General features: G+C 39.3%; 1 protein-coding gene across 4 annotated transcripts in view; it reads right to left on the bottom strand.

Moving 5' to 3' along the window:
- hs3st2 (heparan sulfate (glucosamine) 3-O-sulfotransferase 2) overlaps positions 1-15,803 on the bottom strand; it is a 216,467-nt gene that overhangs the window by 5,012 nt on the left and 195,652 nt on the right. For 2 of the 4 annotated variants that reach the window (XR_009119484.1, XR_009119485.1), the window contains exon 7: positions 3-62. Coding sequence is in view for 2 of the 4 variants with exons in the window: in XM_058048267.1 (XP_057904250.1) it covers positions 5,767-6,385 (619 nt within the window). In the remaining 2 variants the exon portion in view is untranslated. Of the gene's footprint in view, positions 1-2; positions 63-3,475; positions 6,386-15,803 lie in introns of those variants that run through there. The other 2 variants (XM_058048267.1, XM_058048268.1) reach the window with 1 other exon arrangement.

Raw genomic sequence — 15,803 nt, 5'->3', positions numbered from 1 at the left:
ACGAGTAATTTGAAGTCTTCACTTTGGAGGACCATCAGCCTTCTCTTCAACGTCAAATACGTCTAAAAGCATAAAACAGGTTCGTAAACAAGACAAAAAAAAAGTTGTGATTGAACACTTAATGTCATGTACTCATAAAGAACGCTTGAGGATCGAGTAAGGAGCCCTGAGGCACACACATAAAAAACGCTGTGTTCTTTTCTTAACTAAAAACGCTTCTGACTGCTCCATTTTTTTTAATGAAGCTGCCGGAGCTGACTTGAAGTCCCAGTTATGTCAGCAAACATTAATAATAATCCTCTTACATTTGAAATCCAAAGTGGCGCGACTTGTCACGCTCACATCCTTTTGTTAGCGTCACCGCGCGTTAGCGGTTGTCTCTGTCTGCCAACCGCATGACAGGACACACAAGCCTTTTTCTCCATGTTTTTTTTTTCTTTGCCTTTCTTTTTCCCCCCCTCCTTTCATTTGAAGTGTGAAGTCGTTTGAATATAAATGACTGCGCTAGCGTGTGTGTTCAAACCGGAGGTGATTTTTGCTCTAATTCAGCAAGAAGATGACAGCATGAGGCTCTCCGCACAAAGAAAGATCCTTTAGACGTTATGTGAAATCACTCCCGACAGTTTTGACTACACCGCTGTATGCCGTACCATTCCCTCGCGATATCACAGGTACTTTTGCAGAAGTTAATTAGCAAATGTTGACTGTTTTGTGGTCGACCGTGGTCTATAATTCGTCGTTATCCATTTTTGGAGATCGATTGGACTTGGTGAAACAATCGCTGGCCGCGACTTTCTCTCTCCAGTGCTGGCATTGTAATTGCTTGTATCTACTCCTGTTGAAAACTGTTCTTAAGACTCTTACACTTACAGAATAATCTGGGGGGGGACTTTCATCCCGTTAAAGGGCCGGTCTATGACTCAATCTTGTTGTGTTATGATTGCCGACAAGCGTCGTCAATGAAATAAAGGGTCGGTTGAACGTCAATTTATCAACTTCATTCATCATTTTAATGTATTTTGCATTGTTTTAAGCAGTGGCATCATTATGCCGATTTTAGGGGGGCTTCATAAAGATATAAAAGATATTTTTTTGTAAAAATAAAAAAAAAATCTATAAAAATATTTTAAAAATCAATAAAAAATATCAAATTTTTAATTCAATAATTTGATATTTTTTTATTGATTTTTTGAAAAGTTTTTTTTAAATACAGACAGAGACAACTCCTAACGCGTGGTGACGCTAACAAAAGGATCTGAGCGTGACAATTAAATAATTTGATATTTATTTATTTATTTTTAAAATATTTTTTAAAAATCAATAAAAAATATAAATTTTTTAATAAAATAATTTGATATTTTTCATTTATTTTTAAAAATATTTTTATTTTTACAAAAAAATATTGGTTTTGCAGTGTAGATTCTGTGTACTTGTGTAAATTTAATGGTGGCCTAAAACAATTGAGTATTTCTACTAAATCTGTCCAAAAGTGGGAAAGTTATATCCTGGTTCTTGTTTGTTATTTGTTTTGTTTTTTTTAATGTCTATTACATTCATTCATATCCTGTGCATTTTCAGGGGGCTAAGCCCCCCCTGTTTTCAGAACCTAGTGACGCCCCTGGTTTGAAGAACGCAAAACTAGAATTGTTGTATTGTAAAAGTCTTTGAAGGGTGGTTTAATTGGATTTACATTGTTTTCTATGGGAACATTTGTTTTAGTTTTCATAGGATTCGGTTTTAGACGTACCCTTTGGAAACTAATTAATAACAAAAAACAAATCCTAAAACATAAAAGTTAATTCCGAGGTCGAGGGCAACAGGAAATGGCGACAGCGACGGAGTGAACCCATTTTCTCTCATAATGGAAACGCTAAACCTGAGCAGAGTGTGATGGCATTGAACGCATCGGACTTTAATCTCTGATCATTTCCCCGTTGAGCGTCCATCCCACACTGGCAGGAACAATCCCACTGGATCTGCGTACATCAGGAATATTCTGCATTTCCCTGCCACTTGTCCATCTATTACTTCCACGACAACCGGCAGCATTAAATATGTATGAATCAGGTTTAATCTTGCTTAAGTAGTACATTAAATATTAAATTTGCATGTCATATGACGCAATAATAAGCAAAATAACATTAGCTGGGAGGTGTAGCCGTTTCCCGCTGAGCACATTTTATCACCTGTCACATCCAAAGCATCACATCCCAAATATCGCACTGTGGCAGCAATGTGGGAAACTTTGGGGAGTGGAATGTCACCAAGCTGGAGGCTTTCTGGTTGGATCAAAAAAAAAAAAAAAAAAAAAAAAAATAGAAAGTACATATAATTAACCGAGGCAAGATAAAGTTGCCAAACACGACGTGTCTGCTGACGGCTCGCTGGGACGCGGGCGCCTGCAGACTCAATTGGTCTGTCAATCAACTTGAAAGAGGAGGAAAAAACATAAACATAAAAATAAAAAAAAAAACGTGGCAGGCAAGAGAAAGAGAGCACCGGAATGCATGCTAATGTTTAGAGTTTTGCATTGTGACGCATGCTAATGTATTCATTCGCAGACCATAACCAGTTACACTAGTAATATATTCAATATCAATATTATGTATATATATAAATATCAATATTAAATATCAACAGGGTACTCACTTAAGCAATAGGAATTCTTGAAAAATTATGATGAATCCAAACCTCAGACCTCAGTTATGGCTCATCCAAAATCAACACCTGAACATCTAAAAACGACCAATCTCGTGTTATATGATTGCATCATATCATTCAAAATTAATAGTTTCCTTGCCTTACCATTGGAATTCCATGTGTGGTGTAAGATAAATTAAAAAAAAAATCAATAAAGGTCTTGCTTTAATATGGCAATAAATAAAACTAACCTAATTTCACATAAAAATACCTCAAAAGTTGAAAGTGCAAAGAACATGTATTGTTGGATGACCTTTGACCTTAGCTACACTACCGCTCAAAAGTTTGGGATCACGTTGGGAATTTTTTTTTGGCCAGTCTGAGATATGGCTTTTTTTTTTAGGCGGTCCTGCCATGAAGTCCATTTGTCTTCTTGCACAGTTGTGCATCGTTTTTGTGTCCTTGTTAAACCCAGTTTGTGCATCGTTTTTGTGTCCTTGTTAAACCCAGTTTGCGCATCATTTTTGTGTCCTTGTTAAACCCAGTTTGCGCATCGTTTTTGTGTCCTTGTTAAACCCAGTTTGTGCATCGTTTTTGTGTCCTTGTTAAACCCAGTTTGTGCATCGTTTTTTGTGTCCTTGTTAAACCCAGTTTGTGCATCGTTTCTGTGTCCTTGTTAAACCCAGTTTGTGCTGCTCTTAGAAGGGAGTAGTTAACAGCATGGTAAGAAATTTTTGTTTTAGTTTAGATTTTTTGAATTAAAAAAAAAAATTTTATTATTATTTTTTTTAGTTAGTTTTTTTTTTAGTTTTCTAATAATCGATTAGCCTTATAAAATAATGAACTCGGATTAGCAGCAATACCAGGAAATTGATGCAGAAGACTGACAGTTGTTGATAGTCGGCCTCTATGCAAAAATGTACATCCTTCTTTGAAAATCATCTGATTCATTTTAATTGTTTGTGAAATGGATGAAAATTAGTTTTTCCTTGGAAAACAAATACATTTCCAAGTGATCCCAAACTCATAGTATGTCAGACATCAGCTAAAATTAAGAGTACTGCCCAGAAATCTGACCTGTGACACATATTAAAAATAAACAGTAATTTTCCCTTGACAATATCCACATTACGCATCTTAAAATGAGTTAAAATCCAAAGACTGAAATGAGCAAATAAAGTAAATAAAGTATGTGTTCATATAAGAACATTCCGGGCTTCAACGGAAGAACGCGAGGTTGGGTAAACAGCAAAGATTTATTCGTGTTTCTTCCAGTGTAAGCATCATTTCAACAACTTTAATGGCGGGAGAATTGACAGGCTGTCGTTGTCGTCGTACGCTCGCCAACAAGAAAACCAGTGGTGCATTTTTAGTGTGATAATGACAAACGCAGTCTCAGGCCATGAATATTCACGCTGCTGAAATGACAGGAGGCTTTAATGAAAATAATATTGCGTGACTGCTAATTTATTCATGACACTTTGGATTTAATCTTTTTTTTTTTTTTTTTTTTTTAATAAATGGCGTTTAAGCATCCGTGTTTCCACCAGTTGGTCCAGTTCGGCACGGTATCATTTTGAAATGCTAAAAACTGATTTGGCTTTTGATAGTATTGCGGTCCCTCTTTTTTACATTGACCGCTAATGGACGCAGCTTAATCCATAGTCATTATTATTATTATTAATGTTTAACGCCAATTAACGCCAAATGAATTTTTTGAAATGCTAACAACTGATTCTGGCTTTTGATTGTATCGCGGTCCATAGTCCATAGTCATTACTATTATTATTAATGTGATTAAGAATTTTAAAGCAAATAATCCCATCACTCAAAATCTCGAAAACATCCCTGGCAATGCATTTCAGGCTAAGTTTGTCCAAGTTGCGTTCCCGTTCCCAATCGCAAACAGGCTACAGAATGAACCACTGCAATACCAAACACAAGACGCCAAATGAATTTTTTGAAATGCTAACGACTGATTCGGCTTTTGATTGTATTGCGGTACCTCTTTTACATTGACCGCTAATGGACGCATAATCCATAGTCATTATTAGTATTATTAATGTGATTAAGAATTTTAAAGCAAATAATCCCATCACTCAAAATCTCGGAAACATCCCTGGCAATGCATTTCAGGCTAAGTTTGTCCAAGTTGCGTTCCCGTTCCCAATCGCAAACAGGCTACAGAATGAACCACCGCAATACCGAACACAAGACGCCAAATGAATTTTTTGAAATGCTAACGACTGATTCTGGCTTTTGATTGTATCGCGGTCCATAGTCATTACTATTATTATTAATGTGATTAAGAATTTTAAAGCAAATAATCCCATCACTCAAAATCTCGGAAACATCCCTGGCAATGCATTTCAGGCTAAGTTTGTCCAAGTTGCGTTCCCGTTCCCAATCGCAAACAGGCTACAGAATGAACCACCGCAATACCAAACACAAGACGCCAAATTAATTTTGAAATGCTAACAACTGATTCTGGCTTTTGATTGTAGCGCGGTCCATAGTCATTACTATTATTATTAATGTGATTAAGAATTTTAAAGCAAATAATCCCATCACTCAAAATCTCGGAAACATCCCTGGCAATGCATTTCAGGCCAAGTTTGTCCAAGTTGCGTTCCCGTTCCCAATCGCAAACAGGCTACAGAATGAACCACCGCAATACCAAACACAAGACGCCAAATTAATTTTGAAATGCTAACAACTGATTCTGGCTTTTGATTGTAGCGCGGTCCATAGTCCATAGTCATTACTATTATTATTAATGTGATTAAGAATTTTAAAGCAAATAATCCCATCACTCAAAATCTCGGAAACATCCCTGGCAATGTATTTTAGGCCAAGTTTGTCCAAGTTGCGTTCCCGTTCCCAATCGCAAACAGGCTACAGAATGAACCACCGCAATACCGAACACAAGACGCCAAATGAAGAGTCTCAGTTGACTATTATTTTAGCACCCTTCAATATTTCTGAATATTTATATAATACCAAACTGAACCAGACGGTGGAAACTAGTAATTCGGTATTCCGAAGCTTGTAGATAGCGTCAAGCATTCTGGTGTTTCTGCTAAAACGTCCTCAGAAGATAAAGTACTTTAGAATATCCTGTCACTTTCAATCCCACTTGAAGTCTTGTCCGACAGTTTCAAAGAATTTGACATTGAACGGTCGATAAAAGTCCTGCAGCTGTTCGATGACCTCCCGGTCTATCTGGACGTGAGTCCTTCCCTTGGACTTCCCCAGGCATCGAGGTTGGCCGCTGCTCTCCGGCTTCTTCAGGCACGGGAAGCCTTTGGTTCTGTTAAAGTAGAAGTGCTTATCCGAGATGATCCTCTTCAATCCCAAAAAGTCCTGAACACGACCCATTTCGCCGGCCGGGTCCGTGATGAGCCGCTCGCCGCTCACAAAGTGCATCTGGGAAAGACGGAAGTAGCGCAGCCAGTTCTCCAGGTGGAGGATATACATCCCGATACGGATGGCATTCCAGGAAGTGTCGACCAGACCCTGGCTCCGGTTCTTGAAGGCTAACTCCTCAAATGTTGGGATGTCGGGCTTCTTGGAAAGAGTCTGCGTGTAGTCCGAGATGGCTCTCGTGACCGGGTTTCGAACCACCACGATCAGTTTGGTCTGGTGGGACATGCTGGAGATACGGCGAGGGGCTTCCCTGGTGACAAAGTAGCTGGGAGTCTTCTCCAGAGTAATTTGACTATCCAAAGTTCTTGGCATGAGGCCCCTTGGGGAGAAGAAAACAATGAGTCAGCTTCAATTCAATTTAACTTTATTTAATTCACAACAGAAGTGATGTCAAGGCAATCTTGGGAACCTTGAACAGAACCCTCAACGTGTTTCCTACACTCAACTAGAGTTCTCCAATTCATCAAGTATTGACAAGTGGGTAGCGCGCAGGCCACACAACTAGGAGACCCGAGTTTGATTCCACCCGGAGTTTGCATGTTCTCCCCGTGTTTTCTCCAGGTACTCCGGTTTCCTCCCACATTCCAAAAACATGCTAGGTTAATTAGCGACTCCAAATTGTCCATAGGTATGAATGTGAGTGTGAATGGTTGTTTGTCTATATGTGCCCTGTGATTGGCTGGCGACCAGTCCAGGGTGTACTCCGCCTCTCGCCCGAAGACAGCTGGGATAGGCTCCAGCACCCTTGTGAGGATAAGCAGTAGAAAACGAATGAATGAAACTTAAGTGTTGTAATCAGAGTTGGGGGAAGGACAAGGAAGGTTCTCCTCTCATTCCGTGTGGAAGTGGTGCATTTTTAAGAAGCCAAAAATGCACCACTTCCACACAGAATGAGAGGAGAACCTTTTCTTTTTCATTCCGTGTAGAAGTGGTGCATTTTTAAGAAGCCAAAAATGCACCACTTCCACACAGAATGAGAGGAGAACCTTTTCTTTCTCATTCCGTGTGGAAGTGGTGCATTTTTTAAGAAGCCAAAAATGCACCATTTTTAAGAAGCCAAAAATGCACCACTTCCACACGGAATGAGAAAGAAGGGCATTTTTAAGAAGCCAAAAATGCACCACTTCCACACGGAATGAGAAAGAAAAGGTTCCACACTTTCACACAGAATGAGAGGAGAACCTTTTCTTTCTCATTCCGTGTGGAAGTGGTGCATTTTTAAGAAGCCAAAAATGTGGTGCATTTTTGGCTTCTTAAAAATGCACCACTTCCACACAGAATGAGAGGAGAACCTTTTCTTTTTGGCTTCTTAAAAATGCACCACTTCCACACGGAATGAGAAAGAAGGGCATTTTTAAGAAGCCAAAAATGCACCACTTCCACACAGAATGAGAAAGAAAAGGTTCTCCTCATTCTGTGTGGAAGTGGTGCATTTTTAAAAAGCCAAAAATGCACCACTTCCGCATTTTTAAGAAGCAAAAAATGCACCACTTCCACACGGAATGAGAAAGAAAAGGTTCTCCTCTCATTTTTGGCTTCTTAAAAATGCGGTAGAAAATGAATGAATGAATCTGTTATCAGTATCAGTATTGGTCTTAAAAAGCAGGAAGTTATTGGTATTACCTGGTTTCTAATATTAATACAATTGGTTCTCATGCTCATAAAATCTTAATGTATTGACTGTATTTAAATATTTTGTAAGATTACTGCTCTTTTTTTTTATCAATTTTGTTGTTTATTGTCAGTTTTCTTGTTTAACTGTAGCCGATATAAAAGCCCCTGGACCGTATTTTGGACACCTTTGGTCTAGACTAGAGCCTAACCCATTGCAGCGTCAGATTCACAGAATAAGAAAATAATTGTTAATTGCAGCCTGAGAAAGTTGTGACATAAAAAACAGCTTTCAACGAATGTTTGTCCTCTTCCTGCTTTTGGTAAACAAACAGCTGGGCTATAATTAGCATCTGCAGTCGTCCTTTGACCACCTTGTTTAAATAGCATTCCAAATCAATGCTTGTTGCTTGGATAAGGATAAATAATGGGCAACAAGAGGTAAACAAATATGTCTTCTTCCTGCAGCAGGGACATAAAAAACCGATGTGATGCTTTTCCACGAGACGCGTTTCTTCATGGCGACGGCGGGAAGGATTCGATTAAAAGCTAACCTTTCTCTCCAAGCTTTCACACTCGCGCCATAGGTTGCCTTTAAAGTCTCACAACTCCGCTATCGATCCGTTTTAGCAGTATTTATCCGTTAGTTGCCGGGTGTCTGGGGGTCGGAGGGTGGGGGCGGGGGACCTCGGGGCCACCGAGCACCTATTAATCTTTCATGAGAACGGGGCGCCTTTTGAAGCGAACACAAACAACAACTTGCGGCCATCTTCACAGCAGGTGCCGCGTGTTGGTGCTTGTGTGTCGGCTGTGTGTACGTTTTGCGGCTGTCAGGGTTGCGTGCGTGCGTGCGTGACGTGCCGCTTCCTTCCTTGAAGAAGAGAAGCGTCAAATGATAGAAGTGAGCGAATGCCACAGTGAGAGGTCGCTTATAGTTCAGCTTAGTATCGTACAGAAACACTGACAGATGTACTTAAACGCACCATCTAGTATAGTATAGCGTAGTGTAGTGTACATACATAGTACCCATTACATTAGGTACACCTGCACCATCGATTTCAGTCCCGGATATAATGTTGCACACAATCTTGAAAGGCTAATAAAATACATTTACTACCGTAATGACTACAAAAGCTGCACAGTAAAAATAAGACTACCGTAAATCCCTCAAAAGCTGCTTTGGTTAAATGAAAAGCGTCCCTCACCTGAGCTGACTGACGCACTGAGAGGCCCTGGAGAAACATGAACCCAACTTGTACGTTATTTTGGACTGTTGGTGCAAGCCACAACACCTAGCATGAGCATGAGAACCAATTGTATTAATATTAGAAACCAGGTAATACCAATAACTTCATGATTTTTAAGACCAATACAGATACTGATAACAGATTCATTCATTATTCATTTTTTTACCGCTTATCCTCACGAGGGTCACGGGCGTGCTGGAGCCTATCCCAGCTGTCTTCAAGCGAGAGGCGGGGTACACCCTGGACTGGTGGCCAGCCAATCACAGAGCACATATAGACAAACAACCATTCACACTCACATTCATACCTATGGACAATTTGGAGTCGCTAATTAAGCTAGCATGTTTTTGGAATGTGGGAGGAAAACGAAAAAAACCCACGCATGCACGGGGAGAACACGCAAACTCCACACAGAGATGGCCGTCAGTGGAATCGAACTCGGGTCTCCTAGCTGTGAGGCCTGTGAGCTAACTCGGCTTTATCCAAAAAAATAAAAATAAATAAACTGAGCCATGGTGCATGTCTGATATTGGCTTTTTTTTGCCAAAAAAACGATACGCTAATATTGTCCAACTCTCAATTTCCGATACCGATATCAGCCGATACCGATACCAATATGTGACATATCACATGACAAAGAAAGAACACTTATTTTATACAGCATTCAATATCGTTTTCATGATCACGAAAACAAATATCGATATCGGACATCCCTTACAGGTCACTTGTTGCTAGGCAGAGCTCAAAAGGGCACAATTATCACTGCCCCATAGGCCATGTACATGTATGTATAATAATAATAATAATTATACAACATTTTTGGAAAATGGATATTAAAAAGTGGATTTTAGTTCCATGAAACTAAAAGTAAACCATTAATTAACGGCGACGTGTGAAAACGGACACCAGGAAGGACAAAACCAAAAAGGAAAGAAGTCTACAGTCCAAGTCTCCTCCCTCGGTACTTTGGCTCGAGAGACATCTGCTTCGCCCCTCACTTAATGAGCACCGGTTTAGGCGACACGTAACACCTCCACCCCCCATCCCTCTCCCCCACTCCATCCTTAGAAAGCCCCCGCTGGCTGTGTCTCTCAACGATTTATCTCAGGTGGCGCCGTGGAAGCGGCGGCGGGTCTCAGGTTCAAGCTGCTTTTCCCTGCGGACGATGCTCCATCGTTATGGAGGGAAGAAGATGACGTGAACATGTTTAATTCAAAGTCGCGAGGAGTCCTTATTAAGTAAGCTGTGTGCCATACGAGAGCAACGGAGATTAAAAAAAAAACCACTTCCACATCAACAACAACAAGAAGGTGACTCTCTGCCCAATTAAGAATCTCAAGACGGATCGACGGACAGAAAAGTGGACTTAAGAAGGGCTCAGCGCAAACCATCAGAGGTCTAATTGCCCTTAAAATGCTCTGAGGCTTGTCTGTTTAATCATAAAGTAGAAAGAATTGAGTTGGATGATTTGTTTTTAATAAACTGATAGAGTCTTCCAATTATAGGAAAATGACTTAAATGTAAACAAACAAGCCGAGTTAGCAGTTTCTTGTTTGACGCCCCTGCACAACCTGAAGCTCTATTGTTTCTTCTTTCAGTGGAACAATGAAGATGCACAATCTGAAACTCAATTTTTCCTCTGAAGGAAGAAACAATGGCGCTTCAGGTCGTGCAGGGGTGTCAAACGGCAAATGGCTATATGAAATTGCTAACTCAAAATTTGGTTTTGTTTCTTTACTATTTTGTCTTTTTGCATTTTAAAACTCTACTTAGTACTTAAGATCCAACAGTGCAACATTTAAATACTTAAAATTTTTCAATTAGTTTTAACATTTTAATGGCGGATGCAAATATTGGCAATAATAGATGTGGACAACATTGGTTCTGTTTTTGCTGTGTTGTGCAATATACTTATTGTCATTTACACGTTGTCCTGCACTCCAAAATCATTATTACGGTTTAATTTTTTTTAAAGTTAAAAAAAAAGTTTAAAAAGTTTTAAATATTAAAAAGAATTTTTTTTGAAATTTTTCAATTTTTTTTTCATTTTTTTTTACAAGTTCTCACATTTGGGAAATAACCTCTCCTGCTTCCAATTATCAACCTGACCACTTTGAGCTTCACCTTTTTTTTTTAAAAAGTAAAAAAAAAAAGTTAAAAAAGTTTTTAAAAATAATTTTCTTTTTTCTTTTTTTTTTATTTTAATTTTTTCTTTTTTTTTTTTTTACAAGTTCTCACATTTGGGAAATAACCTCTCCTGCTTCCAATTATCGACCTGACCACTTTGGGCTTCAACTTTTTTTAAAAAGTAAAAAAAATTAAATAAAAAAATTAAAAATTAAAAACAATTAAATTTTTTTTTTTTTACGAGTTCTCACATTTGGGAAATAACCTCTCCTGCTTCCAATTATCGACCTGGCCACTTTGCGCTTCAGGTAAACAAACAGCCCCAATATAATTACAGCACGTACCATATACGCGAAAACCAACAACTTCTTTCCATGTCTGTCAGAGCTTTTCTTCCGGTCAATCACACTCATACACACCAGTGACCCGGAGATGAATATGCTAATTTTAAGATAATAATTATCACTATAGAGGTGAACTATGATAGATTTTTTTTGTCTTAAAAAAATATTTCTTTCTAAAAAATAATACATTTTAAGAAGTATTTAGAATTGTCTATTGGGGTCAATCTCTTGACGTTTAAGCAGTAACTAATTCAAGAGCAGATCTTTCTATTTGTCCTTAAATCCCCCCTGAAGACACAGGTGAAGGTGTTCATTAGCAAGAGACAGGTGTTCACATTCGGGTCAAACCATTCTCCTAACACTCAGACAATCCTAATGGTGCTTCTCAAAGTGCTCTCCTCACTTTTAAGAAACTAACTTGAGCAAAAATCACGCATCATTTGTCCTGAAATACCCCCCCCCCCACCCGCACCACCAAAAAACCCACAGACACCATTCTGGGAATAAAAGTTAAGGTTGAGTGCGGAGAGAGAAAATGTGCTCAAACTTGAGCGATTCTCATAACGTCTCAGTCTCTGCACCTCGTAAAAAAAGATGGGGGGTAAAAAAAAAAAAAAAAAAAAAGGCTTCCTCTTTTGCGTATATGACAGATGGAGCGTCAAGAGAGCTGTTTCATTATTTAAGTATCGCTCTAAAATTAGACCCCGTAACGACGTCCGGTCATTAATCAACCAGCAAGACGACTGTGAGGGTTCATCCGGACAGATGAGAACGGTCCCGAGAAGCCGGCATGCAAAGTTCCGACTTTGAATGAATAACATCCAAGTCTAAGTAGAGTCCAGTCATTCTCTAACATTCCATAATAGCTTTGACCTTGAAACTTGAAAAAAGAAAAAAAACACTCATCCTGTTCCACCGCAGGCCCTGGCTTTTCTCTGAAATAACAATTATTCACAGTGAGTGGGGGGTGACGGGGTGTGGGGGAGGATGACTGACACTTGCAAAGCAATCAGACATTGAAATGAAACCATCTGAGGGCCGTACCATTAACACCCGTCACAGGGGAAGGACTCAGCCACCAAATGAAGTCGAAAACTTCACAATGCGGCAATAAAAAGGACTTAAGGTAGTAAAATATGCATGAAAACTCATCAAATCATCACAAGAACATGAATTATGGGGAAAATATTTGATGTAAACGACATTTTACAAAGAAAATGCTGTATTTTGCATTTTTCTTATTGGTATAACCTTCAAATTTGTATGGAATACCATTTCCGCCACTGAAAAAAAAATTATCCCAATGGTACGTCAAAATAACGAGATAAAAAGTCTAAATTACGAGATAAGAAAGTTGAAATTATGATATAGAAAGTCATAATAATGAGATCAAAATTAGAAATAATGATAGAAAGTTGAAATAAGGAGATAAAAAGTAAAAATTACGAGATAAAAAGTCGAAATTACGAGATAAAAAGTCAAAATAACGAGATAAGAAGGTCGCAATAATGAGATAGAAAGTCGAAATAACGAGATAAAAAGTCAAAATTATGAGATAAAAAGTCGAAATTACCAGATAGTCGAAATTTTGAGATAAGAAGGTCGAAATTATGAGATAAAAAGTCAAAATTACCAGATAGTCAAAATTACGAGATAAAAAGTCAAAATTTTGAGAAAAGGTCGAAATTATGACATAGAAAGTCATAATAATGAGATAAAAATTTGAAATAATGAGATGGAAAGTCGGAATAAGGAGATAAAAAGTCAAAATAAGATAAAAAGTCGAAATTTTGAGATAAGAAGGTCGAACTAATGAGATAGAAAGTCGAAATAACGAGATAAAAAAAAAGTCAAAATTATGAGATTAAAAAGTCAAAATTACCAGATAGTCGAAATTACGAGATAAAAAGTCAAAATTTTGAGAAAAGAAGGTCGAAATTATGACATAGAAAGTCATAATAATGAGATAAAAATGTGAAATAATGAGATAGAAAGTCGGAATAAGGAGATAAAAAGTCAAAATAAGATAAAAAGTCGAAATTTTAAAATAAGAAGGTCGAACTAATGAGATAGAATGTCGAAATAACAAGATAAAAAGTCAAAATTATGAGATTAAAAAGTCAAAATTACCAGATAGTCGAAATTACGAGATAAAAAGTCGACATTTTGAGATAAGAAGGTCAAACTAATGAGATACAAAGTCGAAATAACAAGATAAAAAGTCGAAATTATGAGATTAAAAAGTCAGAATTACCAGATAGTCGAAATTACGAGATAAAAAGTCAACATTTTGAGATAAGAAGTTTGAAATAATTAACTAGAAAGTTGAAATAACGTCAAAAGTTTTGAGGATAAGCAGTAGAAAATGAATGAATATTATGTTATATTTTTTTTCCACTTGTTTTTATTGAAATATGACTTTTTTTTCCTCACTAAAAGTTGACTATTGCTTAATTCTTAGATTTTATTTTATTTTTTTTTACTGTTTTGGTGTCAATATCCAACATTCATGAGAAGTTTCCACCTCATAAGTATACTTTTTAAAAAAGCTTACAGTAGTTTTTAGGGTGGCCCTAATACTCTTGTTGAAAGTAAGCATCCTCCTCATTAAAAGCTATGAAATATGGTGTTTTTAAATTAAAAAAAACAACTCCAAAATAGATTCTTTTTAGGAAATGTAGCAGTTGAACCAAAAAAAAAAAATCATCAACATCCGCCCCCCCCCAAGATAGCACCGATCTTTGTTTACTTCCTAAGCCGATGCCAGCCCAATGATCCGCCCCTCTGACTGCTTCGGAAATCCAAGACCGAGCGACCACCCGACATCACGTGTTGATATCACCATCGGAAGTATTCATAATCATAAATAAATCATACCCGTCACAACCAAAATGTTAATATGCAGCAGCAGCAGCAGGCGTAAACTTTCCATGCACTAGCGACGTTACTGTAGCGCCTGCAGCAATGTGGCGGCCAAGGGTATTTATAGATGAAGAGCAGGCGGTCCGACACATCATCTTCCTCTGGCTTCAGTCTTCGCTTGGATGTTCGGGAAGTAGGAATGCATACAGAGACACAGGAGGTGAGGCGAGGGGGGGCGTTGTGGGGGGGGGGGGCTCAGACAGGATTTGATCACGGTAGACATGCTGGTACTCCAAAGAGGGGGGTGTTGGGATCACATGATCTAGCATGGTGCAGTATAAGTATGCAGCTCACATAAAATAAGCTTTAGATTTACTAATAACTATGTTGATAACTGGGCTGCACGAGTGCTGCCGGCACTGAGGGAGAAACGGTTCATTGGGTACGCCCCACAGGTGTGGAGGAGACACAGTGGCCTTTTGTAATAACTATGATGATAACTGGGCTGCATGAGTGCTGCCGGCACTAAGGGAGAAACGTTTCATTGAGTACGCCCCACAGGTGTGGAGGAGACACACTGGCCTTTTGTAATAACTATGTTGATAACTGGGCTGCACGAGTGCTGCCGGCACTGAGGGAGAAACGGTTCAATGAGTATGCCTCAGGTGTGAGACACACTTTGGCCTTCAGCTTGATGATCTTGGAGCGGTGTCGGGTCCCCTTATGTTCTAAATATGCCAGTGAAGCAGAGTTTCCGCATCACAAAATGGTTGGAATTCATGCTTCATGCTCCCCCAGCGCCGGCAGCACTCTGTCACAGTCCGAGGCTGCACGAATGCTGCCGGCACTGAGGGAGAAACGGTTCATTGGGGGTGTGGAGGAGACACACTGGCCTTTTGTAATAACTATGTTGATAACTGGGCTGCATGAGTGCTGCCGGCACTGAGGGAGAAACGGTTCATTGGGGGTGTGGAGGAGACTTGATGATCTTGGAGCGGTGTCGGGTCCCCTTATGTTCTAAATATGCCAGTGAAGCCCAGTTCCCGCATCACAAAATGGTTGGAATTCATGCTTCATGCTCCCCCAGTGATGGCAGCACTCTGTCACAGTCCGAGGCTGCACGAGTGCTGCCGGCACTGAGGGAGAAACGGTTCATTGGGGTTGTGGAGGAGACACACTGGCCCTTTGTAATAACTATGTTGATAACTGGGCTGCACGAGTGCTGCCGGCACTGAGGGAGAAACGGTTCATTGGGGGTGTGGAGGAGACTTGATGATCTTGGAGCGGTGTCGGGTCCCCTTATGTTCTAAATATGCCAGTGCCGCATCACAAAATGGTTGGAATTCATGCTTCATGCTCCCCCAGCGACGGCAGCACTCGTGCAGCCTCGGACTGTGACATTCTGTGTTGGTTGGAATTCATGCTTCATGCTCCCACCCGGTGATGGCAGCACTCGTGCAGCCTCGGACTGTGACATTCTGTGTTGGTTGGAATTCATGCTTCATGCTCCCACCCAGTGATGGCAGCACTCGTGCAGCCTCGGACT

Source organism: Doryrhamphus excisus, chromosome 15 (assembly GCF_030265055.1).
Source record: "Doryrhamphus excisus isolate RoL2022-K1 chromosome 15, RoL_Dexc_1.0, whole genome shotgun sequence".
In the NCBI taxonomy this organism is placed as follows: Eukaryota; Metazoa; Chordata; class Actinopteri; order Syngnathiformes; family Syngnathidae; genus Doryrhamphus; species Doryrhamphus excisus.
This window is presented reverse-complemented; position numbering and strand designations above follow the sequence as displayed.